Here is a 27,942-nt window from a genome sequence, read left to right as displayed (position 1 = left end):
TTATTGCGGATACTCCTTGCATTAAGACACAAAGCCTTCAGGCTTGTTTTTTTAACACCCTTTGTCCTTTTAGAATTTTGCTGTACAGTGGCCCTTTTTGTTCTTTGCTTTGGGTTTCTCTGCCCTCCACTTTTCCTCATCTCCTTTCTGTCTTTTGCTTTTGCCTCCTTTTTGTTTCCCTCTGTCTCCCTGCATTGGTTCCCATCCCCCTGCCATATTAGTTTAAATCCTCCCCAACAGCACGAGCAAACACTCCCCCTCGGACATTGGTTCCGGTCCTGCCCAGCTGCAGACCGTCCGGTTTGTACTGGTCCCACCTCCCCCAGAACCGGTTCCAATGCCCCAGGAATTTGAATCCCTCCCTGCTGCACCACTGCTCAAGCCACGTATTCATCTGCGCTATCCTACGATTCCTACTCTGACTATCACGTGGCACTGGTAGCAATCCCGAGATCACTGCTTTTGAGGTCCTACTTTTTAATTTAGCTCCTAGCTCCTTAAATTCGTTTCGTAGGACCTCATCCCTTTTTTTTACCTATGTCATTGGTACCAATGTGCACCACGACAACTGGCTGTTCTCCCTCCCTTTTTAGAATGTCCTGCACCCGCTCTGAGACATCCTTGACCCTTGCACCAGGGAGGCAACATACCATCCTGGAGTCTCGGTTGCGGCCGCAGAAACGCCTATCTATTCCCCTCACCATTGAATCCCCAATCACTATTGCTCTCCCACTCTTTTTCCTGCCCTCCTGTGCAGCAGAGCCAGCCATGGTGCCATGAACTTGGCGGCTGCTGCTGCCCTCCCCTGATGAGTCATCCCCCTCAACAGTACCCAAAGCAGTGTATCTGTTTTGCAGGGGGATGACCACATGGGACTCCTGCACTACCTTCCTTGCACTGCTCTTCCTGTTGGTCTTCCATTCCCTATCTGGCTGTGGACCCTTTCCCTGTGGTACGACCAACTCGCTACACGTGATACTCACGTCATTCTCAGCATCGTGGATGCTCCAGAGTGAATCCACCCTCAGCTCCAACTCCGCAACGCGGACCGTCAGGAGCTTGAGGTGGATACACTTCCTGCAGATATAGTCGTCAGGGACACTGGTGTCGTCCGAGTTCCCACATGGTACAGGAGGAGCATAACACCCGACCGAGCTCTCCTGCCATGACTTAACCCTTAGATACACTTAAATTGGCAACAACAATGTTAAAAGTTACTCACTGATGTAGAAAAACTACTCACCAATCACTTACCCTCTTGGCTGTGACGTCACCTTTTGATTTCTTTCTACTTCTTTTTGCCTTCTCCCTGTAGCTGCACAAGTACGCCTTTTATAGGCCTCACCAACGCACCTCCTCGACGCTGCTCCCGACTGCCGCCGACGCTGAGCCCCGGACTCCCTGCTGTGCCTTTTATAGGCCTCACCAACGCACCTCCTCGACGCTGCTCCCGACTGCCGCCGACGCTGGGCCCCGGACTCCCTGCTGTGCCTTTTATAGGCCTCACCACGCACCTCCTCGACGCTGCTCCCGACTGCCGCCGACGCTGGGCCCCGGACTCCCTGCTGTGCCTTTTATAGGCCTCACCACGCACCTCCTCGACGCTGCTCCCGACTGCCGCCGACGCTGGGCCCCGGACTCCCTGCTGTGCCTTTTATAGGCCTCACCACGCACCTCCTCGACGATGCTCCCGACTGCCGCCGACGCTGGGCCCCGGACTCCCTGCTGTGCCTTTTATAGGCCTCTCCACGCACCTCTTCGACGCTGCTCCCGACTGCCGCCGACTCTGTCTGTCTGTGTGTGTCTCTCACTCTCTGTCTGTCAGTGTCTGTGTTTCTGACAGCGAGGGGAGGGGGAGGAGGAGGGTAGAGGGATGGGGGAGAAGGGGAGGGATGGGGGAGAAGGGGAGGGATGGGGGAGAAGGGGAGGGATGGGGGAGAAGGGGAGGGATGGGGGAGAAGGGGGATGGGGTGAGAAAGGAGATTGGGGGGGGGTTGAGAAAGGAGATTGGGGGGGGGGAGAAGGAGATTGGGGGGGGGGGAGAAGGAGATTGGGGGGGGGGAGAAGGAGATTGGGGGGGGGGAGAAGGAGATTGGGGGGGGGGAGAAGGAGATTGGGGGGGGAGAAGGAGATTGGGGGGGGGAGAAGGAGATTGGGGGGGGGAGAAGGAGATTGGGGGGGGGAGAAGGAGATTGGGGGGGGAGAAGGAGATTGGGGGGGGGAGAAGGAGATTGGGGGGGCGAGAAGGAGATTGGGGGGGCGAGAAGGAGATTGGGGGGGGGAGAAGGAGATTGGGGGGGGGGAGAAGGAGATTGGGGGGGGGGAGAAGGAGATTGGGGGGGGGGAGAAGGAGATTGGGGGGGGGGGAGAAGGAGATTGGGGGGGGAGAAGGAGATTGGGGGGGGGGGAGAAGGAGATTGGGGGGGGGGGAGAAGGAGATTGGGGGGGGAGAAGGAGATTGGGGGGGGAGAAGGAGATTGGGGGGGGGGGAGAAGGAGATTGGGGGGGGGGAGAAGGAGATTGGGGGGTGGAGAAGGAGATTGGGGGGGGGTGGAGAAGGAGATTGGGGGGGGGGGGAGAAGGAGATTGGGGGGGGGAAGGAGATTGGGGGGGGGGGAGAAGGAGATTGGGGGGGAGAAGGAGATTGGGGGGGAGAAGGAGATTGGGGGGGGGGAGAAGGAGATTGGGGGGGGGGGGAGAAGGAGATTGGGGGGGGAGAAGGAGATTGGGGGGGGGAGAAGGAGTTTGGGGGGGGAGAAGGAGATTGGTGGGGGGGGAGAGGAGATTGGGGGGGGAGAAGGAGATTGGGGGGGGGGAGAAGGAGTTTGGGGGGGGGGGAGAAAGAGATTGGGGGGGGGAAAGAGATTGGGGGGGGAAAGGAGATTGGGGGGGGGAAAGGAGATTGGGGGGGGGAAAGGAGATTGGGGGGGGGGAAAAGGAGATTGGGGGGGGGGAGGCGGAAGGAGAAGGGGGAGAGAGGCTGAACGGGCTGGGCCCGAGACTTCGGGCCGGGCCCGTCCCCAGCACCAGATTTACAGGTAGGTAGCGTTGGGTCGGGTCCGGGGGGGTGGTGGGAGGGAGGTCGGTTTGGTTCGGGTCGGGGGAGGGAGGGAGGGAGAGGGAGGTCAGGTCGGATCCAGTCCGGGGGCAGGGGTGTGGAGCGGGAGTAGGGTCCGGAGGCGGGGGGAAGAGGGTGTCGGGTCCGGAGGCTGGGGGGGGGCGGGGGTGGTATCGGGTCCGGTCCGGGGGCGGGGGGCGGGGGAGAGGGGGTGTCTGGTCCAGTCCGGAGGCGGGAAGCAGGAATCGAGTCGGGTCGGCAGGAAGCAGGAGCTAGCCGTGGGAGGAGCCTTATTCACGCAGTCCCAGTGAGGCCATTCGGCCAGGGCTAGGGGCTGCGTGTTTCGGTCCCCTCCCACACAGTTTCGGGCACCTGGAGCTACTGCACTTGCGCGCCCACTGTAGCGCACATGTGTAGAGGTTCCGGCACTGTTTACAGCTCCTGCTGCGCTGCGCCGAGGGCCAGAGGACCTGCAGGGAGGTGGAGAATCTGGAGGGTTTTCTTTAGGCGCACTTTGTGGCGTGAAAAACGGGCGTCCAGGTCGGGACTGCGCCGTTCTAGGCGCGGCTCGAAACTTGGGCTCGTAGTCACGTGGGCCTGGACCACTAACCACTATGCAGTATTCTCAGTGATAAAAATGGGAACTCTGTTTATATGAGTTCCCATTACTATAATGAGAAAAACCCCTAAAACACCAAAACACAGAATAAATAAATAAAACACCTCACATATTTAAAATTAATTAAAATTAAATGTAATTAAATGTTTTAGAAAAAATATTATCATTTTTGGCATTTTTTTTGTGTGTTTTAATAGGGTTAAAAAATAAACTTACCTTAATGAACAGGATACAAAAGCTTGGATATGATGATGAACGTATCTAAAATACTGGCTCTGACTCAGCTGGAGTATTGGGTCCAATTCTAGACACTGCACTTTAGGAAGGATGTGAAGGCCTTAGAGAGGGTGCAGAAAAGATTTCCGAGAATGATTCCAGGGATGAGGGATTTCAGTTATGTGGATAGACTGGAGAAGCTGGGGTTGTTCTTCTGAGAGCAGAGAAGATTGAGAGGAAATTTGATAAAAGTTTTCAAAATCATGAGGAGTCTTGACAGAATAGCTTGAGAGAAACTGTTCCCATTAGCAGAAGGGTCGAGAACCAGAGGACACTGATTCAAGGTGATTGGCAACAGAAAGGCGACATAAGAAAAAACTTTTTTTTTAAACACAGCGAGTGGTTAAGATCTGGAATGCACTGCCTGAAAGGGTGGTGGAAGCAGACTCAATCATGGGAGTTGGATAAATACCTGAAAGAAAAAAATTGCCGGGCTATTAGGGAAAAGGGAATAGTGGGACTAGCTGAGGTGCTCTTGCAGAGGGCCGGCACAGGCTCGACGGGCTAAATGGCCTTCCGTACTTCAACCATTCTATGATTTTATGGCATGCCTTGCACTAAGGAAGGTTTAAGTTTTCTGTTCCGACGGAAGGTCACTGACCTGAAACATTAACTCGGTTTCTCTCCCCACAGATGCTGCTTGACCAGTTGAGTAGTTCCAGAATTTTCTGTTTTTATTTTACTTGTTTTGTTAATTCTTGGGATGTGGACTATGGTTACATTTATTGTCTATCCCATGTCACCTTGAGAAGGTGATGGTAGGCCTTCTCCTTTAACTGTAAGCAGTCCTTGTGCTGATGGTGTTCCCACAATGGTATTAGGCAGGGAATTTCCAGATTCCAACGATAAAGAGGAAATGACAGAGTGGCCAGAATGTTTACCTTGGAATAAGGTCGGGTATATGTGGGCCACGTAGCGGGTCGCCATCCCGAAGATTACAACTGCTTATTCTGCACTGCGCGTTTAACTCAATGGCATCAACTGAAACAGTCATGCGGGTTTCCCGGCCCAATTAAATGAAGCGGGTCTGACGATGTCACCGATGACTCATGTTCAGTGCGGATATTTATAGCAGCCTTACAGCAACCTTCAAATGAGATGCGTGCAAGAATGTTCAAGGTGCTTTCAAGAGCTGAAAATTGCTGAATAACATTGACAATTCTGGGGGTCATGGAGACAGACAGAGGGCAACCCAAGCTTCCCAGATGCCTCCCTAGAAGTGCTGGTCCAGGGAGTCAGAGCACGCAGGTAGGTCCTCTTCCCTGTAGATGGCCGAAAAAGACCAGCTAAAGACACTAAGAGGGCATGGCTAGACATCGCAGAAGTCAATAGCAGGGATGTGGTGAGGAGGACGTGGATCCAGTGCCGCAAAAGATTCAATGATCTCATGACGTCAGGAAAGGTGAGTGTAATGCCGCACTCACCTACATCCGGATGTGCCGGTCACCCCAACCCCATCACTCTGCTTTCCCAAGCTTACCCCTGCACGTTAATCCTCACACCACCCTACTTTGTAGGAGCACCCCTCCCTCTCTGTCTCTGCACCTACTCACATCCCCATCTGACTAACCACCACTGACACTCTCCCTCATCCGAATGCAACCATAGCAAGTAACACCACAGGAAGCCATTTGGCAATGACACGCCACTCATAGTCACCCTTACAGATGTAGCCCATCCACTCCTTATACTCATTCCATCAATCTCACTCAAAGTTCTCCTCTTTCCCTCCTTGCAGGAAAAGGGAGCCCACAACAACAGGGAGAGGCAGAGAACCGGAAGTGGACCTCCAGTCTTCACACATTTGACTCCAGCAGAGGAGGGGGCCCTAGAGATCTCTGGGGTAACAGAGTTGCTGGCATTGGGAGGCGGAGAGAGGGAGACCTCCCAGCAACCTGGTGACAGAATTAAATCTCATACAGCCACATGGCATACACCAGTCACCCATATGGTGACTGATGTCAGCAGCCAGTGAATGTCATCATGTGCATAATGGTAACGTTATCCATTCTTATCAGAACACTTCTAATTCATCTCTTTACTTTCCCACAGGTTCAACAAGTGCTCCCTGTGCCCCATTGTCTGGCCGAAGGAGGAAGACGACTCTTCTCTCGGAGGGTGCACCGTCACCAGACTTGTGCACACCCAGCACCAGCGCAGATACACATACCTCAGTGGATCCTGTGCGAAATAGAGCAGTGTTGTCACTGGGTATCTCACACTTCACAAGTGATCAAGAGCAGATGGTGTTGACAGGGACAGCAGTGGAGACTTCTTGCCGGAGGGCACAGGATGCTCCGAGTTGTACTGAGCTTCATGCAGATGCTGAAACTCAGGGGCCATTGAGAAAGAAGGGGATCTTGGAGGGGCAACAACAATTGCATGAGGCTCTGGCAACTTTTGCAACTCCAATGTCTTCAAATGTGCAGAAAATGGAGGAGTCCATCTCCAACATGAGCACCACCATGTTGCAGACAGCGAGAGTGCCCATCTTTGGATGCTAATCCCTTTGCTCTCTGAGAATAGCGATATGAGTGGCTTATGGTCAGTTTCTAACTCAAACTTGAGACCAAACAGATACTGGTGCATTTTTTTACCCCGTAAACGCATGCCAGAACTTCCTTTTCAACCTTGAACAAACTCCTGGACGCGTAGGCGACCGGTTGCAATGTTCCCGATTCGTTTGCTTGTTGTAACATACACCCGATCCCGTACGAAGATGCATCGCAAGCTAGAACGAAACGTTTACATGGGTTATACAGAACAAGCAGTTTGTTGGAACATAACAGATTTCTGGCTTTCTCAAAAGCAGCCTCTTGTGATTTCCCCCATGCCCAGTCACTTCCCTTGCGTAGCAACATATGTAGAGGTTCTAGCAAGGTGCTTAACCCAGGTAGGAAATTACCAAAATAATTGAGGAGTCCCAGGAATGACCGCAGCTCCGTCACGTTCTGTGATCTCGGTGCATTCTTGATGGCCTCCATCTTGGCTTTGGTTGGTCTGATGCCGTCTGCCGCGATTCTTCTCCCTAATAACTCGACCTCTACCGCCAGGAAAACACACTTTGAGCATTTCAACCCGAGTCCCACACAATCTAGCCGCCTTAGAACCTCTTCCAGGTTCTTCAAGTGTTCGATGGTGTCCGACCTGTGATCAATATGTCGTCCTGGAAAACCACGGTGCGCGGAACCGACTTTAGCAGACTTTCCATGTTCCTTTGAAAAATAGCTGCAGCCGTTCGAATCCCAAATGGGTATCTATTGTAGATGAACATACCTTTGTGCGTGTTGATACAGGTGAGGCCTTGCGAAGATTCCACCAGCACCTGCTTCATGTAGGCCAAGGTCAGGTCCAACTTGGTGAAAGTATTCCCTCCTGCCAGCATCGCAAATAGGCTGTCTGCCTTGGGTAGCGGGTACTGCAGCGAAAAATGGTTAATCATTACTTTATAGTCCCCACAACTTCTGACCGTGCCATTGCCCTTGAGGACCGGAACAATCGGACTGGCCCACTCGTTGAACTCCACCGGCACGATGATGCTTTCTCGCTGCAGCCTGTCCAGCTCGATCTCCGCTTTCTCTCACATCATATATGGCACCGCCCATGCCTTGTGGTGGATGGGTCGTGTACCGGGATCCAAGTGGATCTGCACCTTCGCCCCCGAGAAACTTCCGATGCCTGGCTCAAATAACGATGGAAACTTGCTCAGAATCTGGGTACATGAGGCGTCATCGACGGACGAGAGCGCTCGGATGTCATCCCAGTTCTAGCGGACTTTTCCCAGCCAGCTTCTGCCGAACAGTGTGGGGCCATCTCCCGGTACAATCCATAGTGGGAGTTCGTGCACTGCTCCATCATAGGTGACTTTTACTGCTGCGCTGCCAATTACAGAGATCAGCTCTTTGGTGTACATTCTCAGCTTGGTATGAATGGAGCTAAGCTTGGGCCTGCGTGCCTTGTTGCACCACAGCCTGTCGATGGCCTTTTTGCTCATGATAGACTGACTCGCACCTCTGTCACAGTTCCATGGATACTGGAATTCCGTCCAGTTCAATTTTTAACATGATCGGTGGACATTTCGTGGTGAAGGTGTGTACCCCGTACACTTCTGCCTCCTTGGTTCGAGTCTCTAGTTCAGTTTGATCCGCCATGGATCGATCTTCCTCTGCAACGTGCTGGTTTGCAACTCGTCTTCACATTTGCTGGAGGTGTCCCATTGTTCCACAGCCTTTGCACACAGTGTTTGAAGCGGCATTGATGGGCTCGATGATCATCTCCGCAGCGCCAACAAGGTGTTAACTGCCTCGCATTAACATTTGATAGCGGACTCTGTCATCTGAGGTTATGCAGCTGCAGGCATGTACGCTCTGCCATATGCATACCTGCCTAAAAATGACATTACATTGTGTACAGTACTTGCCGAAACCTCTTTATGCTGCGACATTTGTTTGGTGTTGTCGCTGGTGGATATAAATGCCTGGGCTATCGTTATGGCTTTGCTCAGGTTCAGTGTTTCAACAGTCAATAGTTTGCCAATGCCAAGCACAAAGAAGTCTCTTAGCATTTGCTCCAGGATTCCATCGAATTCGCAATGTTCTGCAAGACACCTTAGTTCGGCAACGTACCTCACCACTTCCTGGCCTTCAGACCGTTGATATGTGTAAAATTAATACCTTGCCATCAGAACGCTCTCCTTCGGATTTAGGTGCTCCCAGACCAGCGTACACAGTCCTTCATACAATTTGGTTGTTAGTTTCACCGGAGCAAGAAGATTCTTCATGAGGCCATAGGTTGTTGCAGATGGTGAGGAGGATTGCGCTTCATTTGGCAGCGTTCTCATCCCCTTCCTGTTCATTGGCCATGAAGTACTGGTAGAGTCGCTCCATGAAGGCCTCCCAATCGTCCCCTTCTGAGAATTTCTCCAGAATACCGACTGTTCTCTGCATTTTCGCATAATGGTTCGTTATCTCGTCGCCAGTTGTTATGTTCAAAATAAAGCAATGTAACTGAGTACTGTAGACATGAGTAAGTGTGACCTTAGCTCCTTTATTCTAACTCCAGAGTGTTGGTATAGTATGGAAAGCCTGCTTATATACAGTGCTCCCAAGGGATGTTGGGATCCCTTGGGACTCCAAAAGGTATGCCCTCTAGTGGTGGTATAATACTGGCTACATGGGTTTGCATACATAACAGAATGGAAAAGGATGTGGGTGGTGGTGGTGGTGGGGGGGGGGGGGGGGGGGGGGGAGTTAGCCCTGTTAAGAAAGGATGACATAAGGATAGTAGTGAGGAAGGATCTTGGCTCAGAAGATCAGGAAGAAGCATCAGTATAGGTGGAGAAAAGAAATAATAAGGGGCAGAAAGCACTGGTGAGAGCAGTTTATAGGCCCCCTTAGAGTAGCTATACTGTTAGACAGAATATAAACCAACAAATAATAGGAGCTTGTAACAAAGGTAATGTAATAATTATGGGGGGACTTTAACCTTCATATATCCTTGGCAAATCAAATTGGCAAAGGTAGTCTGGAGGACGAGTTCATGGGATACATTTGAGACAATTTCCTAGAACAATAGGATGTGGAACCAACCAGGGAACAGGCTATTTTAGATCTTGTATTGTGTAATGAGACAGAGTAAATTAGTAATCTCATAGTAAAGGATCCTCTGGGGAAGACTGATCATAATATGAGGCTTATATTGTTTCAAAGAATAGTAGTAAACCTGAGGATTGAGAGAGCTTTAGAAACCAGCAAAGGATGACCAAAAAATTGATAAAAAGGGAGGAAATAAAATGAGAGCAAACTAGCAAGAAATATAAAGACAGATTGTAAGAGCTTCTACAATTGTAAAAAGAGAGTAGCAAAAATAAACAATGTTCCCTTCGAGGCTGAGACAGGAGAAATGATAATGGGGAATAAAGAAATGGCAGGAGATTTTAAACAAATATTTTGTATGTGTCTTCACAGTAGAAGACACAAAAAGCATACCAAAAATAGTGGGGGGGGAAAGGGGGTTAATGAGAGTGAGGAAGTTAAAGTAATTATCAGTAGAGAAAAAGTACTTGAAAAAATAATGTGACTAAAAGTCGACAAATCCCCTGGACCTGATGACCTATAATCCTACGGTTCTCAAAGAGGTGCTTCACAGAAGTATTATGAGATAAAAAATTTGACACCAAGCCACATAAGGAGAAATTAGTGCAGGTGACCAAAAGCTTGGTCAAAGAGGTAGGTTTGAAGGAGCGCCTTGAAGGAGGAAAGAGGTAACGAGGCGATAACGTTTAGGCAGGGAATTCCAGAGCTTAGGGCTGAGGCAACAAAAGGCACAACTGTTAATGCTTGAACGATTATAATTAGTGATGCTCAAGAGACCAGAATTAGAGGAACACAGACATCTTGGGGGGGGGGGGGGGGGGGGGGGGGGGTTGTGGGACTGGAGATTACAGAACTAGGGAGGGGCAAGGCCATGGAGGGATTTGAAAACAAGGGTGACAATTTTGAAATCGAAGCGTTGCTTAACCGGAAGCCAATATAGGTCAGTGAGCACAGGGGTGATGGGTGAACAGTATTTGGTGCAAGCTAGGACATGGGCAGCCGAGTTTTGGATCATCTCCAGTTTACGTAGGGTAGAATGTGGGAGGCCAGCCAGGAGTGCATTGGAATCGTCAAGTTTAGAGGTAACAAACACATAGATGAGGGCTTCAGCAGCAGATACGCTGAGACAAGAGCGGAGACAGGCAATGTTATGGAGGTGGGAATAAGCAGGCTTGGTTTTGCAGCAGATATATGGTCGAAAGTTCATTTCAGGGTCAAATATATGACATCAAGGCTGTGAGCAGTCTGATTCAGCCTCAGACACGAGTTGGGGAGAGGGATGGAGTTAGTGGCTAGGAAATGGAGTTTCTGGCGGGGATCAAAAACAATGGCTTCGGTCATCTCGATATTCAATTGGAGAAGATTTCTGCTCATCCAGAACTGGATGTCGAACAAGCAGTCTGACAATTTAAACACCAAGGAGGTGTCGAGAGAAGTGGTGGTGGGTATAATCAGCATACATGTGGAAACTGATGCTTTGTTTTCAGATGCAGAAGCAATTGTGAATAGTGAGTGGAGCATGCCCAGTACCTGCTCCGCTTAGTTTCTGACCAATTTTGGAGAGGGGTCCTTTATCAGGTCCTAGGCCCCTCATTAACCGTTTCTAAATGGCCTAATGCCTGTTTACAGCAGCCGCAGCAATACTTGTATATCACATGAGCCACTATAATGTTAGATGTATTTCAGGCGCACTCGGAGCATGGGACATAGCCTCCAAAATGATGTATTTTTCCCCAGGTATCGCGCCAGAGAAACAGACAAAACTAGGTCCGCATTCAACCCCGGCCATTGTGCTCAAATGGTTAAAGTTCTCCTGCTCATCAGGAAAACAGTCAAACTTAGCACACTTCAGCAAATTAAAATATTTGGGTGACACAGCGAGATGAAATTACCACAATTTTGAAGCATTTCCTAAAATTCTGGAAATAGAGAAAGAATTACAGCAAAAAAAAAAATCACATTTCCAAAGTTATCTATTTGAACACTACATAATTCAGCCAAAGTAACTTTGAAAGAGGGAGTCCAGATCTGGGTCATATGATGCAGCAACACATGACTTTTACATACTGTTAGAGAGAGATTTTCCCCCAGGGCAGTGGCACCTGTAGCATAGATGTTAGAACAAAATATTTAATTGTAGTATTAAATGTGTGTGTAAAATGTATAAAGGTGACTACTTGTGGTTTAGCAAAGCCCCAAGGGATTTCAGCCAGCAGAAAAAGGCTGCATTCTTAGTTACTGATAACGGCTGTGTTCTCACGCAGGAATACACTTCAGTTCTGCAGATGTTCGTAATCATCGGGCTACTAGGCCCCAGACGAGACGACCTGGTCCATGTTAGAACAATTCTACTCTGTAACAGGACTAAGATAAGGAGACTACCCAAAGACAGCACCCAAGGATAGTAAGAGAAGGGGGGCCTGGACTATGTCACAAGATGATGATGAGTAACTCTTAGCAACACATTTCTTAGCAACACATAAGGCAATCACGCAGTCACCTAATGTTTAGAGACCACTTCTATTCATCTATTTGAATCTATATATAATCTATAATTAATATGATTGGATAGTGTCCGGCCAAAATGGGCTGATGTAACTGTAGTAAACTGTTGTAAAACACAAAAATCCATGAAATCCTTTGTTCGGCAGAGAGAGGTACCTGGACCCACCAGTTGCTTCATCTCCTCGCCGGCGTAATAAACCGTTTTGATGTATGGACCGACCCTGAGTGATGAGTGATTCTTGGAAGGGTACATTCGCGCTAACACATACCATTCCAAGCCGGCCGGGTAACTGTAGCCTTCTGCAGCATTATCACAACCAACAGAGATAATAAGTCTAATAATATAATAGTAAGTATTGCGTCTGCTTTACATAATAGAACATGTAACCAAGGCCTCAAAAGCATAATTTCACAATGTTGGTGGAACTTAAGTCCTTCATACACTGGAACAAAATATGACTCTGAATGATCACTTTACATGCGCCTCCTCTAAGTAAAGAACTGCAGAATGATTTCCTGTCAACAATTTCATTGAGGTGTTCACAGTTCTAATGATCCCACAAAGGGATATTATCCGAATCTTAAAATTCTCAATAAGATTATTGTTCCGGTGTCTTCATTATTAACTACAATATAATCTGCAGAGCGGGTGGGGCAGATTTATATGCTCCCCGCCCCCCCACAGACGGATGAATGTCTCTACGGATGTCAAACACTTGAGACATAAACGCCGAGAAATTCGTCTTGGGCGGTGGCAAGGAACTGCCGGCATCGGATCAGCCGCCTAGTAATCAGTTCCACTGACTTCAATGTGTCTAACGGGTGCTCGATCTGATACCGCTTGTTATAGAAACATGGAAACATAGAAAATAGGTGCAGGAGTAGGCCATTCGGCCCTTCTAGCCTGCACTGCCATTCAATGAGTTCATGGCTGAACATGCAACTTCAGTACCCCATTCCTGCTTTCTCGCCATACCCTTTGATCCCCCGAGTAGTAAGGACTACATCGAACTCCTTTTTGAATATATTTAGTGAATTGGCCTCAACAACTTTCTGTGGTAGAGAATTCCACAGGTTCACTGGGTGAAGAAATTTCTCCTCATCTCGGTCCTAAATGGCTTACCCTTATCCTTAGACTATGACCCCTGGTTCTGGACTTCCCCAACATTGGGAACATTCTTCCTGTATCTAACCTGTCTAAACCCGTCAGAATTTTAAACGTTTCTATGAGATCCCCTCTCATTCTTCTGAACACCAGTGAATACAAGCCCAGTTGATCCAGTCTTTCTTGATATGTCAGTCCCACCATCCCAGGCCACCGCTCGAGACGAATTTTTAATGACTTTCAACTAAACATTGAATAACTGCGATATAATTACTGTTAGTTCATAAAGCGACAATATACAGACGATTAATCAGAAATTAATGTTTATGTATAAATATAGGTAAAGCAATACTAAATATAAAATTGCCGGATACTACTTTACACGTATTCAAATTCAGAACAGATGCTTGTCCAGCTGCAAAAACATTATGCTGGCTGAACACGGTGCTTCTGAGCAAACTGTTGCTCTCTCTATTTTCTGTGGGTTGAGGAAGATTGACAAACTCTTACCAGCTATATCCCATAACTGTAGTCGAACGACAGTATTCGAATCCCAATTGAGTACTTTGAGAGCGAAATCCACACCTATCGTGGCTCGGTAATGTTGGGAAAAGTTCTGATGTACGTAACGTTTGATAATACTGGTCTTTCCTACCCCCAGGTCGCCGATGACTAAGATTTTATAGAGATGCTCGATCTGGCTTTTCTGCATTTTCGAAGTTGCAGGCTCATAGCCCGTCCTGCACTATCCTTCAAGCGAGACTCTCAGCCGCGCCTGTGAGCAGCAACGCCCCTCGCCCCGACTGACTGGGAGCTGCTCTACCACTGTGTGAATGCGCGCAATCTCACTACCTCGGCCACGGCACTCTCCACTGAACTGTACTGAGAATGTGATAAAGCGCAGTCGCTGGTGTTTAGAGCCGATTTTATTGCAGTTGGCTATTTCCGCCTTACATTTCGAATCTTCAAGTTTGAATTTCTTCCAGCAGTTAGAAAATCAAATGGCTACGACCCAAAGCATGTGACTTATTAAATCTGGCCTTAAATTGGTATATCAAACAGCAGAATCGGTGCTAGAAATTGGGGAGGATGATCATGTGCTTAAGGGGTAACGGTGCAGGAAGATAAGAAAATATGGGGTCGGGAAACATTTTGGCTGCTCTCAAGAACCTTTATGTTTCTACTGCCCATTCCTTCAAATCCCCTTAAATATTTCCATAGTTTCCGTCTTCACTGCCTCTCTAGCCAATCTGTTCTACAAGGCCAACACCCTTTGCATGAAGTAGATACATAGGGCTTGAAATTCATTATAGCCAAGGAATAGGCGGTGTTTAGACTAAAAATGGTTAAGTAACGCCACATGAAAATAGTCTAGACTGCACGCAAAATTCGTCCTCATTAAAATGATTACAGTCATGATTCCAGTCTAAAAGCTCAAGCTCATTGGTGTTACACTGAAAAGATGGACCAATATCGGGGGCCGTCTAAACCCAAGTAATGACTGCCACAGGCTTTTGTCACTATTTAAAGGGGAGGTCCATTGATGCAGCAGCACCTCATTCTCAGCATTAACATAGAAACATAGAAAATAAGTGCAGGAGTAGGCCATTCGGCCCCTCGAGCCTGCACCACCATTCAATAAGATCATGGCTAATCATTCACCTCAGTACCCCTTTCCTGCTTTCTCTCCATACCCCTTGATCCCATTAGCCGTAAGGGCCATATCTAACTCCCTCTTGAATATATCCAATGAACTGGCATCAACAGCTGTCTGCGGTAGATAATTCCACAGGTTAACAACTCTCTGAGTGAAGAAGTTTCTCCTCATCTCCGTCCTAAATGGTTTACCCCTTATCCTTAGACTGTGTCCCCTGGTTCTGGACTTCCCCAGCATCGGGAACATTCTTCCTGCATCTAACCTGTCCAGTCCCATCAGAATGTTATATGTTTCTATAAGATCCCTCTCATCCTTCTAAACTCCAGTGAATACAGGCTCAGTCGATCCAGTCTCTCCTCATATGTCAGTCCTGCCATCCCAGAAATCAGTCTGGTGAACCTTCGCTGCAGTCTCTCAATATCAAGAACGTCCTTCCTCAGATTAGGAGACCAAAACCGAACACAATATTCCAGGTGAGGCCTCATCAAGGCTCTGTACAACTGCAGTAAGACCTCCATGCTTCTATACTCAAATCCGCTAGCTATGAAGGCCAACATACCATTTGCCTTCTTCACTGCCTGCTGTACCTGTATGCCAACTTTCAGTGACTGATGTACCATGGCACCCAGGTCTCGTTGCACCTCCCCTTTTCCTAATCTGCCGCCATTCAGATAATATTCTGCCTTCGTGTTTTTGCCACCAAAATGGATAACCTCACATTTATCCACGTTATACTGCATCTGCCATGCATTTGCCCACTCACCTAACCTGTCCAAGTCACCCTGCAGCCTCTTAGCGTCCTCCTCACAGCTCACACCGCCACCCAGCTTAGTGTCATCTGCAAACTTGGAGATATTACACTCAATTCCTTCATCTAAATCATTGATGTATATTGTAAATAGCTAGGGTCCCAGCACTGAGCCCTTAGGCACCACATTAGTCATTGCCTGCTGTTCTGAAAAGGATCCATTAATCCTGACTCTCTGCTTCCTGTCTGCCAACCAGTTCTCTATCCGCGTCAGTGCATTATCCCCAATGTGCTTTAATTTTGCACACCAATCTCTTGTGTGGGACCTTGTCAAAAGCCTTTTGAAAGTCCAAATACACCACATCCACTGGTTCTCCCTAGTCCACTCTATTAGTTACATCCTCAAAAAATTCTAGAAGATTTGTCAAGCATGATTTCTCTTTCATAAATCCATGCTGACTTGGACCGATCCGGTCACTGCTTTCCAAATGTGCTGCTATTTCATCTTTAATAATCGATTCCAACATTTTCCCCATTACTGATGTCAGGCTAACCGGTCTATAATTACCCATTTTCTCTCTCCCTCTTTTTTTTTAAAAGTGGTGTTATATTAGCTACCCTCCAGTCCATAGGAACTGATCCAGAGTCGATAGACTGTTGGAAAATGATCACCAATGCATCCACTATTTCTAGGGCCACTTCCTTAAGTACTCTGGGATGCAGACTATCAGGCCCCAGGGAATTATCGGCCTTCAATCCCATCAATTTCTCTAGCACAATTTCCCACCTAATAAGGATTTCCTTCAGTTCCTCCTCACTTGACCCTCGGTCCCCTCGTATTTCCGGAAGGTTATTTGTATCTTCCTTCGTGAAGACAGAACCAAAATAGTTGTTCAAATGGTCTGCCATTTCTTTGTTCCCCATTATAAATTCACCTGAATCTGACTGCAAGGGACCTACATTTGTCTTCACTAATCTTTTTCTCTTCACATATCTATAGAAGCTTTTGCAGTCAGTTTTTATGTTCCCAGCAAGCTTCCTCTCATACTCTATTTCCCCCCTCCTAATTAAACCCTTTGTCCTCCTCTGCTGGATTCTAAATTTCTCCCAGTCCTCAGGTTTGTTGCTTTTTCTGGCCAATTTATATGCCTCTTCCTTGGATTTAACACTATCCTTAATTTCCCTTGTTAGCCACGGTTGTGTCACCTTCTCCGTTTTATTTATTATTCCAAATGGGGATGTACAATTGTTGAAGTTCATACATATGATCTTTAAATGTTTGCCATTGCCTATCCAACATCAACCCTTTAAGTAAGCATTGTTGGATGTGCAGCTGACTCAACAAACATAAGAACAACAAGGTGAAGGAGCACTCATTTACAAATCCTGATGGCCGATCTCTCCCCCAGGGAAGGAGCCCAGAGATTTTCCGAGTAAGCTTTGGAGGCATTAGTTTTAGTAGTGGAGAGAAGGCGGCCAGTCCTGTATCCCCAACTGTCAGGAGGCCCCCGCCAAAAGTCTGCCAGACTATGTGGAGGGAGGTAGCATACCACATCACGGGCAGCACTTTGCTCCCCAGTACCTGCACACAGTGCAGGAGGAAGTTTTACAAACTCACATGGGTGTACAAGGTGAGTGAAGGCTTCAACAAATGCTACATACCACCACCTGTACTACAAGCTTCACACTCTGCTCAATGCACCACACCACCAACAATCTGTACCTAGCAATACTAACACGCACATTTCAAACCTTGCATACAATGACAGCTATTTAACAATGGCAGCCACAAGTGTTATCAGAATTCATGTGATATATGTGATGTGTTTATAGATAAATTTATTAATTGTGTTTAGAATATTTTGTGGTCTCTCTCATTTCACCTTTGTGCCCAGGAGGACACTGTGATGTGGCATAATACAGAGATGGTATGATGGGAATATTATGAACAATGGGGATCTGGGGTTTCATTCATTCAAATCGGAGTCAGATGTGCCCGTCACGGACAGCCGGTTCAGAAGGCAGATTGTCTCACTGTCTCTGCCCTCCCTCCTGTTCCTCCTCCTCCTCGTCCTCCTCATCCTCCTCTGCCTTGTCATTCTTCTGAAGTGATCCCGCAGCCCTCATGACCTTGAGCAAGTGTTGTGAGCAGAAGCCCTTAACAAATAATGAGTGACTTTGGCACATGAATCAACTCTCACTGTCACCAAAAAAACTTGAAATAACTAAAGAAAGCTGTTTCAGTTGCAGGAAGTAGCAAACAGGCACTGAAATTGCAAAACCTTGTTAGCTGCAGCTGATTGGAGAATGTATTATTGCTGTAGCCTGCTTCCTGCTGGTAGATGCCAGCTCTCTCTGTCGTTGTTTTGCACTGCCATTAAGGTAAGTAGCAATAACGAAGTTGGGAGATCGGACGTTGCAGACTCACTGACGTCATGATCTCCATGATGACGAGGAAACATGGCGATCGAGTTTACCAGCAGCGCTGCCGGCAACACCGATATGATGTGCGGTGGTGGAATCGGCGTTAGCTGTCATTTCAGCTGTTAACACATATTAACACCATCTTGTGGTGCCAATGTGTGGTGCAAACCATATAAATTTTCCGCCATAGTATTTACAACATAGAAAAAAGCCATTGGACCCAACTGGTCTATGCCGGTATTTATGCTCCACACAGTCTCCTCCCACCTTACTTCATCAGGGGAAGTCATAACGGGGAACAAAGAAATGGCGGACCAATTGAACAAGTACTTTGGTTCGGTATTCACGAAGGAGGACACGAACAACCTTCCGGTTATAAAAGGGGTCGGGGGGTCTAGTAAGGAGGAGGAACTGAGGGAAATCCTTATTAGCCGGGAAATTGTGTTGGGGAAATTGATGGGATTGAAGGCCGATAAATCCCCAGGGCCTGATGGACTGCATCCCAGAGTACTTAAGGAGGTGGCCTTGGAAATAGTGGATGCGTTGACAGTCATTTTCCAACATTCCATTGACTCTGGATCAGTTCCTATGGAGTGGAGGGTAGCCAATGTAACCCCACTTTTTAAAAAAGGAGGGAGAGAGAAAACAGGGAATTATAGACCGGTCAGCCTGACATCGGTAGTGGGTAAAATGATGGAATCAATTATTAAGGATGTCATAGCAGTGCATTTGGAAAATGGTGACATGATAGGTCCAAGTCAGCATGGATTTGTGAAAGGGAAATCATGCTTGACAAATCTTCTGGAATTTTTTGAGGATGTTTCCAGTAGAGTGGATAAGGGAGAACCAGTTGATGTGGTATATTTGGACTTTCAGAAGGCGTTCGACAAGGTCCCACACAAGAGATTGATGTGCAAAGTTAGAGCACATGGGATTGGGGGTAGTGTACTGACATGGATTGAGAACTGGTTGTCAGACAGGAAGCAAAGAGTAGGAGTAAATGGGTACTTTTCAGAATGGCAGGCAGTGACTAGTGGGGTACCGCAGGGTTCTGTGCTGGGGCCCCAGCTGTTTACACTGTACATTAATGATTTAGATGAGGGGATTGAGTGTAGTATCTCCAAGTTTGCGGATGACACTAAGTTGGGTGGCAGTGTGAGCTGCGAGGAGGATGCTGTGAGGCTGCAGAGCGACTTGGATAGGTTAGGTGAGTGGGCAAATGCATGGCAGATGAAGTATAATGTGGATAAATGTGAGGTTATCCACTTTGGTGGTAAAAACAGAGAGACAGACTATTATCTGAATGGTGACAGATTAGGAAAAGGGGAGGTGCAAAGAGACCTGGGTGTCATGGTACATCAGTCATTGAAGGTTGGCATGCAGGTACAGCAGGCGGTTAAGAAAGCAAATGGCATGTTGGCCTTCATAGCAAGGGGATTTGAGTACAGGGGCAGGGAGGTGTTGCTACAGTTGTACAGGGCATTGGTGAGGCCACACCTGGAGTATTGTGTACAGTTTTGGTCTCCTAACTTGAGGAAGGACATTCTTGCTATTGAGGGAGTGCAGCGAAGGTTCACCAGACTGATTCCCGGGATGGCGGGACTGACCTATCAAGAAAGACTGGATCAACTGGGCTTGTATTCACTGGAGTTCAGAAGAATGAGAGGGGACCTCATAGAAACATATAAAATTCTGACGGGGTTAGACAGGTTAGATGCAGGAAGAATGTTCCCAATGTTGGGGAAGTCCAGAACCAGGGGTCACAGTCTAAGGATAAGGGGTAAGCCATTTAGGACCGAGATGCGGAGGAACTTCTTCACCCAGAGAGTGGTGAACCTGTGGAATTCTCTACCACAGAAAGTTGTTGAGGCCATTTCACTAAATATATTCAAAAAGGAGTTAGATGAGGTCCTTACTGCTAGGGGGATCAAGGGGTATGGCGAGAAAGCAGGAATGGGGTACTGAAGTTGAATGTTCAGCCATGAACTCATTGAATGGCGGTGCAGGCTAGAAGGGCCGAATGGCCTACTCCTGCACCTATTTTCTATGTTTCTATGTTTCTATTTTCTATGTTTCTATGACTCTATTAGCAGATCCTTCTATTAATGACTCCCTCATGTTCTTATCTAGTTTCCCCTTAAATGCAAGAATGTTATTCCTTCAACCACTCCTTGTGGTAGCAAGTTTTGCATTTTAACCACTCTCTGGGTGAAGAAGTATCTCCTGAATTTCTTATGGGATTTATTAGCGACTATGTTATATTTATGACCCTTGTTTTGGACCCACAAGTTGAAAGTTTACATTTAAACTGTCTGTATGGCTTCCCTCTTTCAAGTTTCAGACTGTGTCTCCTGGTTCTGGTGTGTGGCAATCTTCAAAATATTGGTCTTGAATTTCCTCAAGGAATGGAACAGACTGTTAGGACAATCAAGGTGGGCAGCGATTAATGGAAATAGAAAATGCGGCAGGACCTGGTAACACTGGATCTCTGCGCTAACAAAATTGACACCAGGATGCCCTGTGGGGGTAGGTGGTGATTGCGCACACACAATCACCAGCTGGTGTAAATTTCTTCAGTGCAGAGACAAGCATTCAGTATCTGCCGTGTCAGAAGTGGGACTCACAAGACTGTTTTAGTCTGGGTTCATTGTTGGAACACTGACAAAGAGGTTTTCTGCCCCCAGAGAAATTGGTCTCCCTGTAAAGGGAAGGATATAATTTTTTTTCCAAATTGTCCAGCCAGACCAGTGGCTAGCCATTCCCTCAATCTCTTACTCATGGGCAATCAAGAAACACTGTTACAGGTGTTCTGCTGGCGTTATGCAACAAGCTCACCCCCAGGAACCCAATGGTCAGGCACCTGGGTCACTAGTGAGACACCATAGTTATAGTAGCAGAGTGAGATATTCATTTTTGGACCCATAATTAGGGTTTAGTTCATCTATCGCTTTAAGGATATGAGCTTTCGCTTCTCTAGAGTAAATAATCCTATGCTTTTCAACCTATCCTCATAAGTTAGGTACCATAAGATCGGTATCAGTTTGCTTACCTTTCTTCTGCAATGTCTCCAATGCTTGGATATTCTTATTACAGCACGTCAATCAGAATTGTACACAGCTCTCTAGAAGTGACTATTTTAGTGCATTGAACAGAGTATTATTAGACTCTGGGATTTGTGTTTTCTCCCTCTAGCTATACATCCCAAGATATGGTTGGCTTTCCTGGGCAGCGTTTATTTGCAACACCAGTGGGTTGGACCAGATTTCTGATTGGCCCCTTTGGAGGACAAGACACACCAACAATTTGTCTGAACTGTGTAATTTGTTCCTGCCTGATGTAGAGTGTCTGCAATGTATAATTTGATCCAGGTTTGTCAGACAGCTACAGAAAGTGGAAGTGTAGTTAGCTTTGTGAAGATCCTCTGTCATCTATTGTTTTGCAATTGTAGTTATAGTTGTCCTTGACTGGTATAATAAAAGATTTTGGCTTAGAAATTCAGGGTTTAGCACCGGCTGTTGAGGCCCGTTTTGAAGAAAAAATGGCGTCATACTCACTTCTGCCTGCCTCTGGTGGGTCCCACAGCGGCTATTGCCTGCGCTCGCTGCAGAAATGGAAAGGAGGCAGATCGTGATGTCAATGAGTGTATAATGCTGATTTGATGCTCGATCTGCCATTTTGGACGTCCCTGCTCCAGTTACCGCCCTCTCTTAATCACAACCAGCTGACCAAACATTCAGCAGCAGGAAGGAGCGGAGGGGAGTGTGTAAGTCCAAAGGCCTCCTCGTAGGACTGCTCCTGGGCACGGCCAAGGGAGCCATCAGCCGGTCCAGGCAGCAGGCGGTCGAGGGGTTTGTTCAGCCCAACTATCTGCCTCTCTTCTGTGGTTACATTCGAGCCAGAGTGTCCCTGGAGATGGAACACACGGTATCCACCGGTATGCTCGCGGCCTTCCGTGAGAGTTGGGCGCCGGAGGGACTGGAGTGCATCATCACCCCTGGCAACCAAATTTTAATTTGATTTTACATGTTTTAAAGTTTAATTTGTTTTATTGCCGGGTTTTATTGTGTGTGTGTGTGTGTGTGTGTGTGTGTTTTCTTTTAGCCAGGGGGCACTTGTATAATTTATGTGCTTTCACTGCCCTAAAAAAAAAGGGGGGTACTTGAAAAAATGTTTTTGGAGTGTGCCCGCCCCCCCCTCCTCCCTTTAATCATAGGTCACTTGAATTAATTGTTTAATTTGTTTCACAACAAAATAGCTGTAGAGCTGTTGGAGGCATGGCCTATTCACTTGGAGCTGTGAGCTTGTAGAGAGAGGAGCTCTTGCAATCTGCTCCTGCAGCCTGAGAACCTGAGTACACCCCAGGAAGAGGAGGAAGGAGCACCTAGCAACACTATTGCTTTTCAGTTCTACTGGCTTTGTGTAAGTTTGTGAAACTGTTTGGAACTTTCTAAACTTGTTTAAAGTTGCTGAGGTCACAGGGAGTGTTGCTGCAACCAGACTGCAGCCTCAGAACAGGACGACCACAGCTCTCCCGATGACCCTCAAAGTCACTGTCGCCCTCAATTTCAGCGCCAGCAAATCCTTCCAGTTTGGAGAATGAGACATAGTTACCATCTCCCAATTCGCCATCCATTGCTGCATCTGGGAGGTCATAGAGGCTCTGTACTCCAGAAGAAGGAACTTCATTGTCTTCTCTCTGAACAGAGAGAACAGGAAGAACATACGTGTGGCTTTGCCAGAATAGAGGGCTTCCCCTTGGTGCAGGGCAACACCGACTGTACACACATGGCTTTGCAGGCACAGTGTGCTAATGCTGAGATGTTCCGTAACCGCAATGGCTACCACTCACTTAATGTGCAATTGTGGTGCGACCATGTCCAGCGTATCATGATGTGGAATGCCCGCTATCCTGGCAGCAGTCATGCTGCCTGCATCCTGTGTCAGTCCAGTATGCCAGCATTCTTCCACCACCACGTTAAACCTGAGGGTGGCTGCTCGGAGACAAGGGCTATCCACTCTGCACTTGGCAGATGACTCCCCTCCGCAACTCCCCCACTCATGGCCAACAATCATATCCTTAAATCCAAGTGGTCATTATAATAACAGAGCCTCTGTGACTCCCAAGATGCAGCAATGGATTGCGAACTGGGAGATGTTAGCTCTAGCCTGGAAGGATCCGCTGGCAAAAAATTGAGGGCCACTGGGAGAACCGTCGCCATCCTGCTCTAAGGCTGCAGGTCTGGTTGCAGAAGGTGGTAGGATTTTGTGACCACTTCCTTGCTGAAGCGGAGGATTACTGAAAGTAGAGCCCCCTGACTATGAGCAAATGGTGTGAATAGAACCATTTAAATGAGAATCAAGGCGTTCTCCACACAGCAATACTCCCTGTCACGTCAGCAACTTTAAACAACTCTAGAAAGCTCCAAATAGTTGCACAAATTTAGACAGAGCCAGTAGAACTGAAAAGCAAGTCAGCTGCAAGTTGTTGATGATCCCTGTAAGTAGTATTGCTGGGGTGTCTGCCCTGCTACTGAATGCTTGGTTAGCTGGTCGTGATTAGGAGAGGGCATTAAACAGAGCAGCAATGTCCAAAATGGCAGATCATGCACCAAATCAGCATCATCTAAATATGTGGAGCGACCCTGGCTACAGCAGGGTTACCGACCTCCCCAAAATGGCGGCTGCCATAGGACCCACTGGAAGGGGGCGGAAGTGATGCGGCTGACATTTTTTCAACAAAACCGGCCAGCGCTAAACCCCCAAATTTTGTGGCCAATTTTTTTTTATGCTCCTATGATTTTTCCCCCAGGTTGCTCATAGCAGTGTCTAGGAGATTAATCTTTAATTCCTGGAAACTCCAGGGCAATCCTGGAGGGTTAGCAACCCTATTCAGAACCCACTGGCTATGGACTCCTGCAGTCAGCTGACAGGAAGTGGACTTACAGCAGTGAGCTGAAATGTGACCATAAATCTGTAAAGTTGGCTCAGCAATGGTTATATCTGTTACTGGGGTTCCTTTTGTAAAAAATATGATCAGACAAAATAAATCAGAGTTTCATTTTTCATATTTTTAAAACTGTGATGAGATGCAACAGAAATGTTTCTGAATAAGCTATTACAGAAACAATTATACTTTTTTCAAAAGGTGCTTTAATTCTTTTGGGAAATGATTTAAAATAAAGATCTGGATTACTACTTCAACATTATGTCTATCACAAAATGCATACTTCAGTGAGCTGGCATACCATACATTACACAAACGTGATGGTGCATGAAGATGGTCACGCAACAGCTACTTTGTCTAACAGTAAAACTCAGTTGAGTGACTGAATATCCCAAATTATGTGATGCAATGTTTGAATTAAAAAGAAACTGCAAAGATTGTTTCAGTCTCAGTGAAACTCTATGGTGACAGAGTTTGAAAAATAACTCAGTTTTTCCAAGCGACAATACATTTATTCAACTGTTACAGCAGAGCACGCTGATCTGATACCTTTCATGAGCTGTTTTTCACCAAGGGATTATTACTGAGAATTTTACATGCAATTACTGTGACTGACAGTTTGAGTTTATTTCAAGTGCCTAAAACACCATGGTCCTTTTATTCCAATACAATTGAAAGAGCAACAACAATGCTTTGAAGTTGGGAATTTTCAAGCAGGCTGAGCTCCTGCAATTAGCCAACTCAAGCGCCGTTGCAAGGTCACACAACAGTTTTGCGCTGTAGTATTTGGGATCTGATGTATTGCAAACTTTTACAATGGGTTCAATTTTAACTCTACCTGCTTGACGGATCTCTGTGCGGTATTGAGAGGGAAGAGAAACAAAGTTGTGGCCCCTCCAAGTCAGGCTCAGAACAGGTGAGAGGTTCATTAAAGTATTAAAAAGTGGGTGTAGAAAGGCTCCATATCATTTGGGTGCTAAGTCTCCATTACACCAGCAAAATGTGGTAGAGGACAAAGTCTCAGGCAGACCTAAAGGCAGAAGGGTGTCTAAAAGGCCCACCCACTTTCAAGGCAAGTGCATTACACCTTTTAAAGTTCTTTCTTGAATTTTGTTTTTGTTTCCAGCTGTCACTTAGCCTTTCATGATCTTTAATGCCAGTTATCTATTTTTGCCCTAATCTCCCTTTATTTGCACCAGAAGGTTTGCCAACAGGAATCCTTTGAGGTGACATGCGTAAAAAGGGACCAGCAAAAGGATGCCAAGCAGGTCACACTGCCTCTGTAGTACGCTAGGCCTACCTGCCTGCACCTGCACTCCTCTCTTCAAATAATGCCAAGATATGCCATCTGTTACATGGACACCAGTGGCTACCATTCAGCATAGTGTGTCAGGCTTGGCTTTTGAGTTAGAAGGTTTTGGGTCCAAATCCCATTCTAGTGACAGGAGCACCTAATCTAAGCTGACATTTCATTGCAGTGCTGAGGGAGTGCTACATTGTGACATTAAATCAAGTTCCTGTCTGCACTCAGGTGGACATAAAAGATCCCATGACATTATTTGAAGAGAGGAGTTCTCCTGGTGTCCTAGCCAATATTTATCCCTCAATCAACACCAGCAAAATCAGATTATCTAGTTGTTATCTCATTGCTGTTAATGGGACCTTGCAATGTGCAAATTGGCTGCTGTGTTTTCCTACATTACAACAGTGACTAGATTTCAAAACACTTCATTAGCTGTAAAGCACATTGCGACATCCTGAGGTTGTGAAAGGCACTATATAAATACAAACGTTTTCTTTCTTTACAGTTTCCACATGTACAGTGACAGTAATGGTCTGTTGTAGCCAGAAACTTGGCTGCACCTTCTTAGTGGCATGTTGCAGGTCTGGCCTATGGAATGATGCTGTAGAGATTTGTAGAGGAAACCACTCCTCGCAAGCATCTGATGCAGTTCCACCTCGACTTCAGCAGTCAAAGAGCAGGCCAATTGCTCTGCCGCACCATGTTTGCAGACGTATGCTTGCAGCTACGAGTCACTTTCCCTTCATCCTGGCCTGCGACTTATATGATCCCTTGCCCTTTCAGCCATAGCAAAGCTTGCCGTTGGCTTGAGATGCATTTTGATGCTCTCCAGAAGCTTTCTAAAGTTTTGTTCCATCCCTCCTGTGACATTCCCCTTTAATTGTCTCCATTCTTTTAAATTTGACTTGCATGCAATTTTTGTCCCCTACCAGTATAGAATTGGTTGCATTTGCAGCTGAAATTGTAGTTTGTTATGCAAATAAGGTTAGATGTGAAAATTGCAAGCTGTTAGCACTTGGGAGTCTATCAGGTCTTAAAGTAGTGCTACAGAACTGTTTTACACCTCAAGATGACATTCACCCGTACAGTGACACGCTGTTGGAATTGCACACTTTAGCAGACGCAGATTCTGCAACAAAGAATGCCACAACAAAAAACACATGCACAAATGTCAGTAAGAAATGAAAACAGTCTTCTCTTCAATGTGAAGCTTTTGCACAAGAGTGAGAGTATTTGTTTTTTTGAGCATGCTTTGAGTTGTTGCTTAGAATAAAAATCACATTGAAACGCTATTGTCAGCCGTCTGAATAGTTGTAGTAGCACAGCATCAGATACTTAAATCTGAAAACTTTACTCCTAGCTGCTAAATTCTTAATGTTTTTAGACCCATGGTCAGGTGCATCAGTTTTCATAGATCATTAAAAAAAAGATTCTGCTTAAGTTTTAAATATGGCTTGACATTGCACTGTAGTTTACGCCACATAGTGTTGAACTCAAGCAGTGCAAGATAGCTTGCCTGAGGGGGTCTTGCATCCTGAGGTTCTGCAGTCAGATCAGATCTGTTAGTTTTATGTTATTGCAAATTGACCACCACCTTACAGCATCACAAAAGTTACTAAAATGAAGCTGTCTCATTTGCTGATCCAGAATATCTGCTATGGGGTGTTTCAAATTGCTTATCTCTTTCAAATTCACATTTGTCATACATGAAAAATAATCACTCTATACATGTGTACTTATTTTATAACATAGTAGTTGTTGGCTGAGCTTAAATCTATTGGGGAAAAAAGCTGGTGGCTTTGAAATACAGTATGTATTTAGACCAGGTTTCTGAATTAGGCATTTAATGTAGAACTTGCTTCCAAAAAAAGGAAAAATGATAATGCTGATTTGAGTGATAAAACCTGACCTTAGGGTAATTACATGTGTCACCGTGCTAAAATTAAGTCTTAATTAACTGTAAAAATTGGCTGTTCACAGCACCAGGGTAAATGAAATTTTAGCTGGCAGTTCTACCATCACCTTTTCACTGGATTGTCATGCAAAAATGAATAAATATGGGGCTGGATTTTCGGCAGGGTTGCGACCGGGTTTTTGCTGCGACTTGACCCTCTGCGGTGAAAACCCGGTCGCAAAGCCTGGGCGGGATCCTCGTGTACCTGTATGTGGCAGCGCTTCCAAGTACCGTCAGGAAGAGGTGCGCTAATGTGCCATGACATGGATTGCGTTTGTGTCAGACATTCGGCACTCTCCCGACCCATACGCTGTGCCTAGAATAACAACAGCTCAAACTGTCGGTGCAGCCCTGCCAGCAGCAGTAAGTGTGAAAACCTGCAAAAAAAAGATAATTTAAAGTGTAATAACAGAAGAGTCCAGTTATTATAAACTCCACCTCGGGTGTGTACCCGATCTCTTTTATTCCCACTTCGGATAAAAACAAGATCCGACTTCCTGTATTGCCTGCATGACATCCGACAGTGGCGCCCTCTGGTGCCAGGTGGCCCCAAGCATAAATATATTACAACATCCCCCTTTCAAGATCTTAGTATCAGTCACTTTACAATACATGATCTGGAGCTTTCCGCTCACGAGTTGATCGTCTCAGTTCAACATTAGTTCGAGGTGAACGTTCTAAGTCAGTTGTGACTGGAGGTTGAGTAATAGTTCTGTTGGGATTGGTAATAACACCATCAGAGACTGAAGCTCTGG

At 46.6% G+C, this 27,942-nt stretch overlaps 1 protein-coding gene across 1 annotated transcript in view; it reads right to left on the bottom strand.

The window, feature by feature from the left end:
* LOC139274787 (ras-related protein Rab-38-like) overlaps positions 1-13,869 on the bottom strand; it is a 116,181-nt gene extending 102,312 nt beyond the window's left edge. The window contains exon 1 of the mRNA XM_070891478.1: positions 13,668-13,869. Coding sequence (XP_070747579.1) covers positions 13,668-13,869 — 202 coding nt within the window. The remainder of the gene's footprint in view (positions 1-13,667) is intronic.
* Positions 13,870-27,942: the final 14,073 nt, after the last annotated feature.

Source organism: Pristiophorus japonicus, chromosome 10 (genome assembly GCF_044704955.1).
Source record: "Pristiophorus japonicus isolate sPriJap1 chromosome 10, sPriJap1.hap1, whole genome shotgun sequence".
NCBI lineage: Eukaryota > Metazoa > Chordata > Chondrichthyes > Pristiophoridae > Pristiophorus > Pristiophorus japonicus.
Note: the sequence above shows the minus strand (reverse complement) of the source record. Positions and strands in the feature narration are given on the sequence as shown.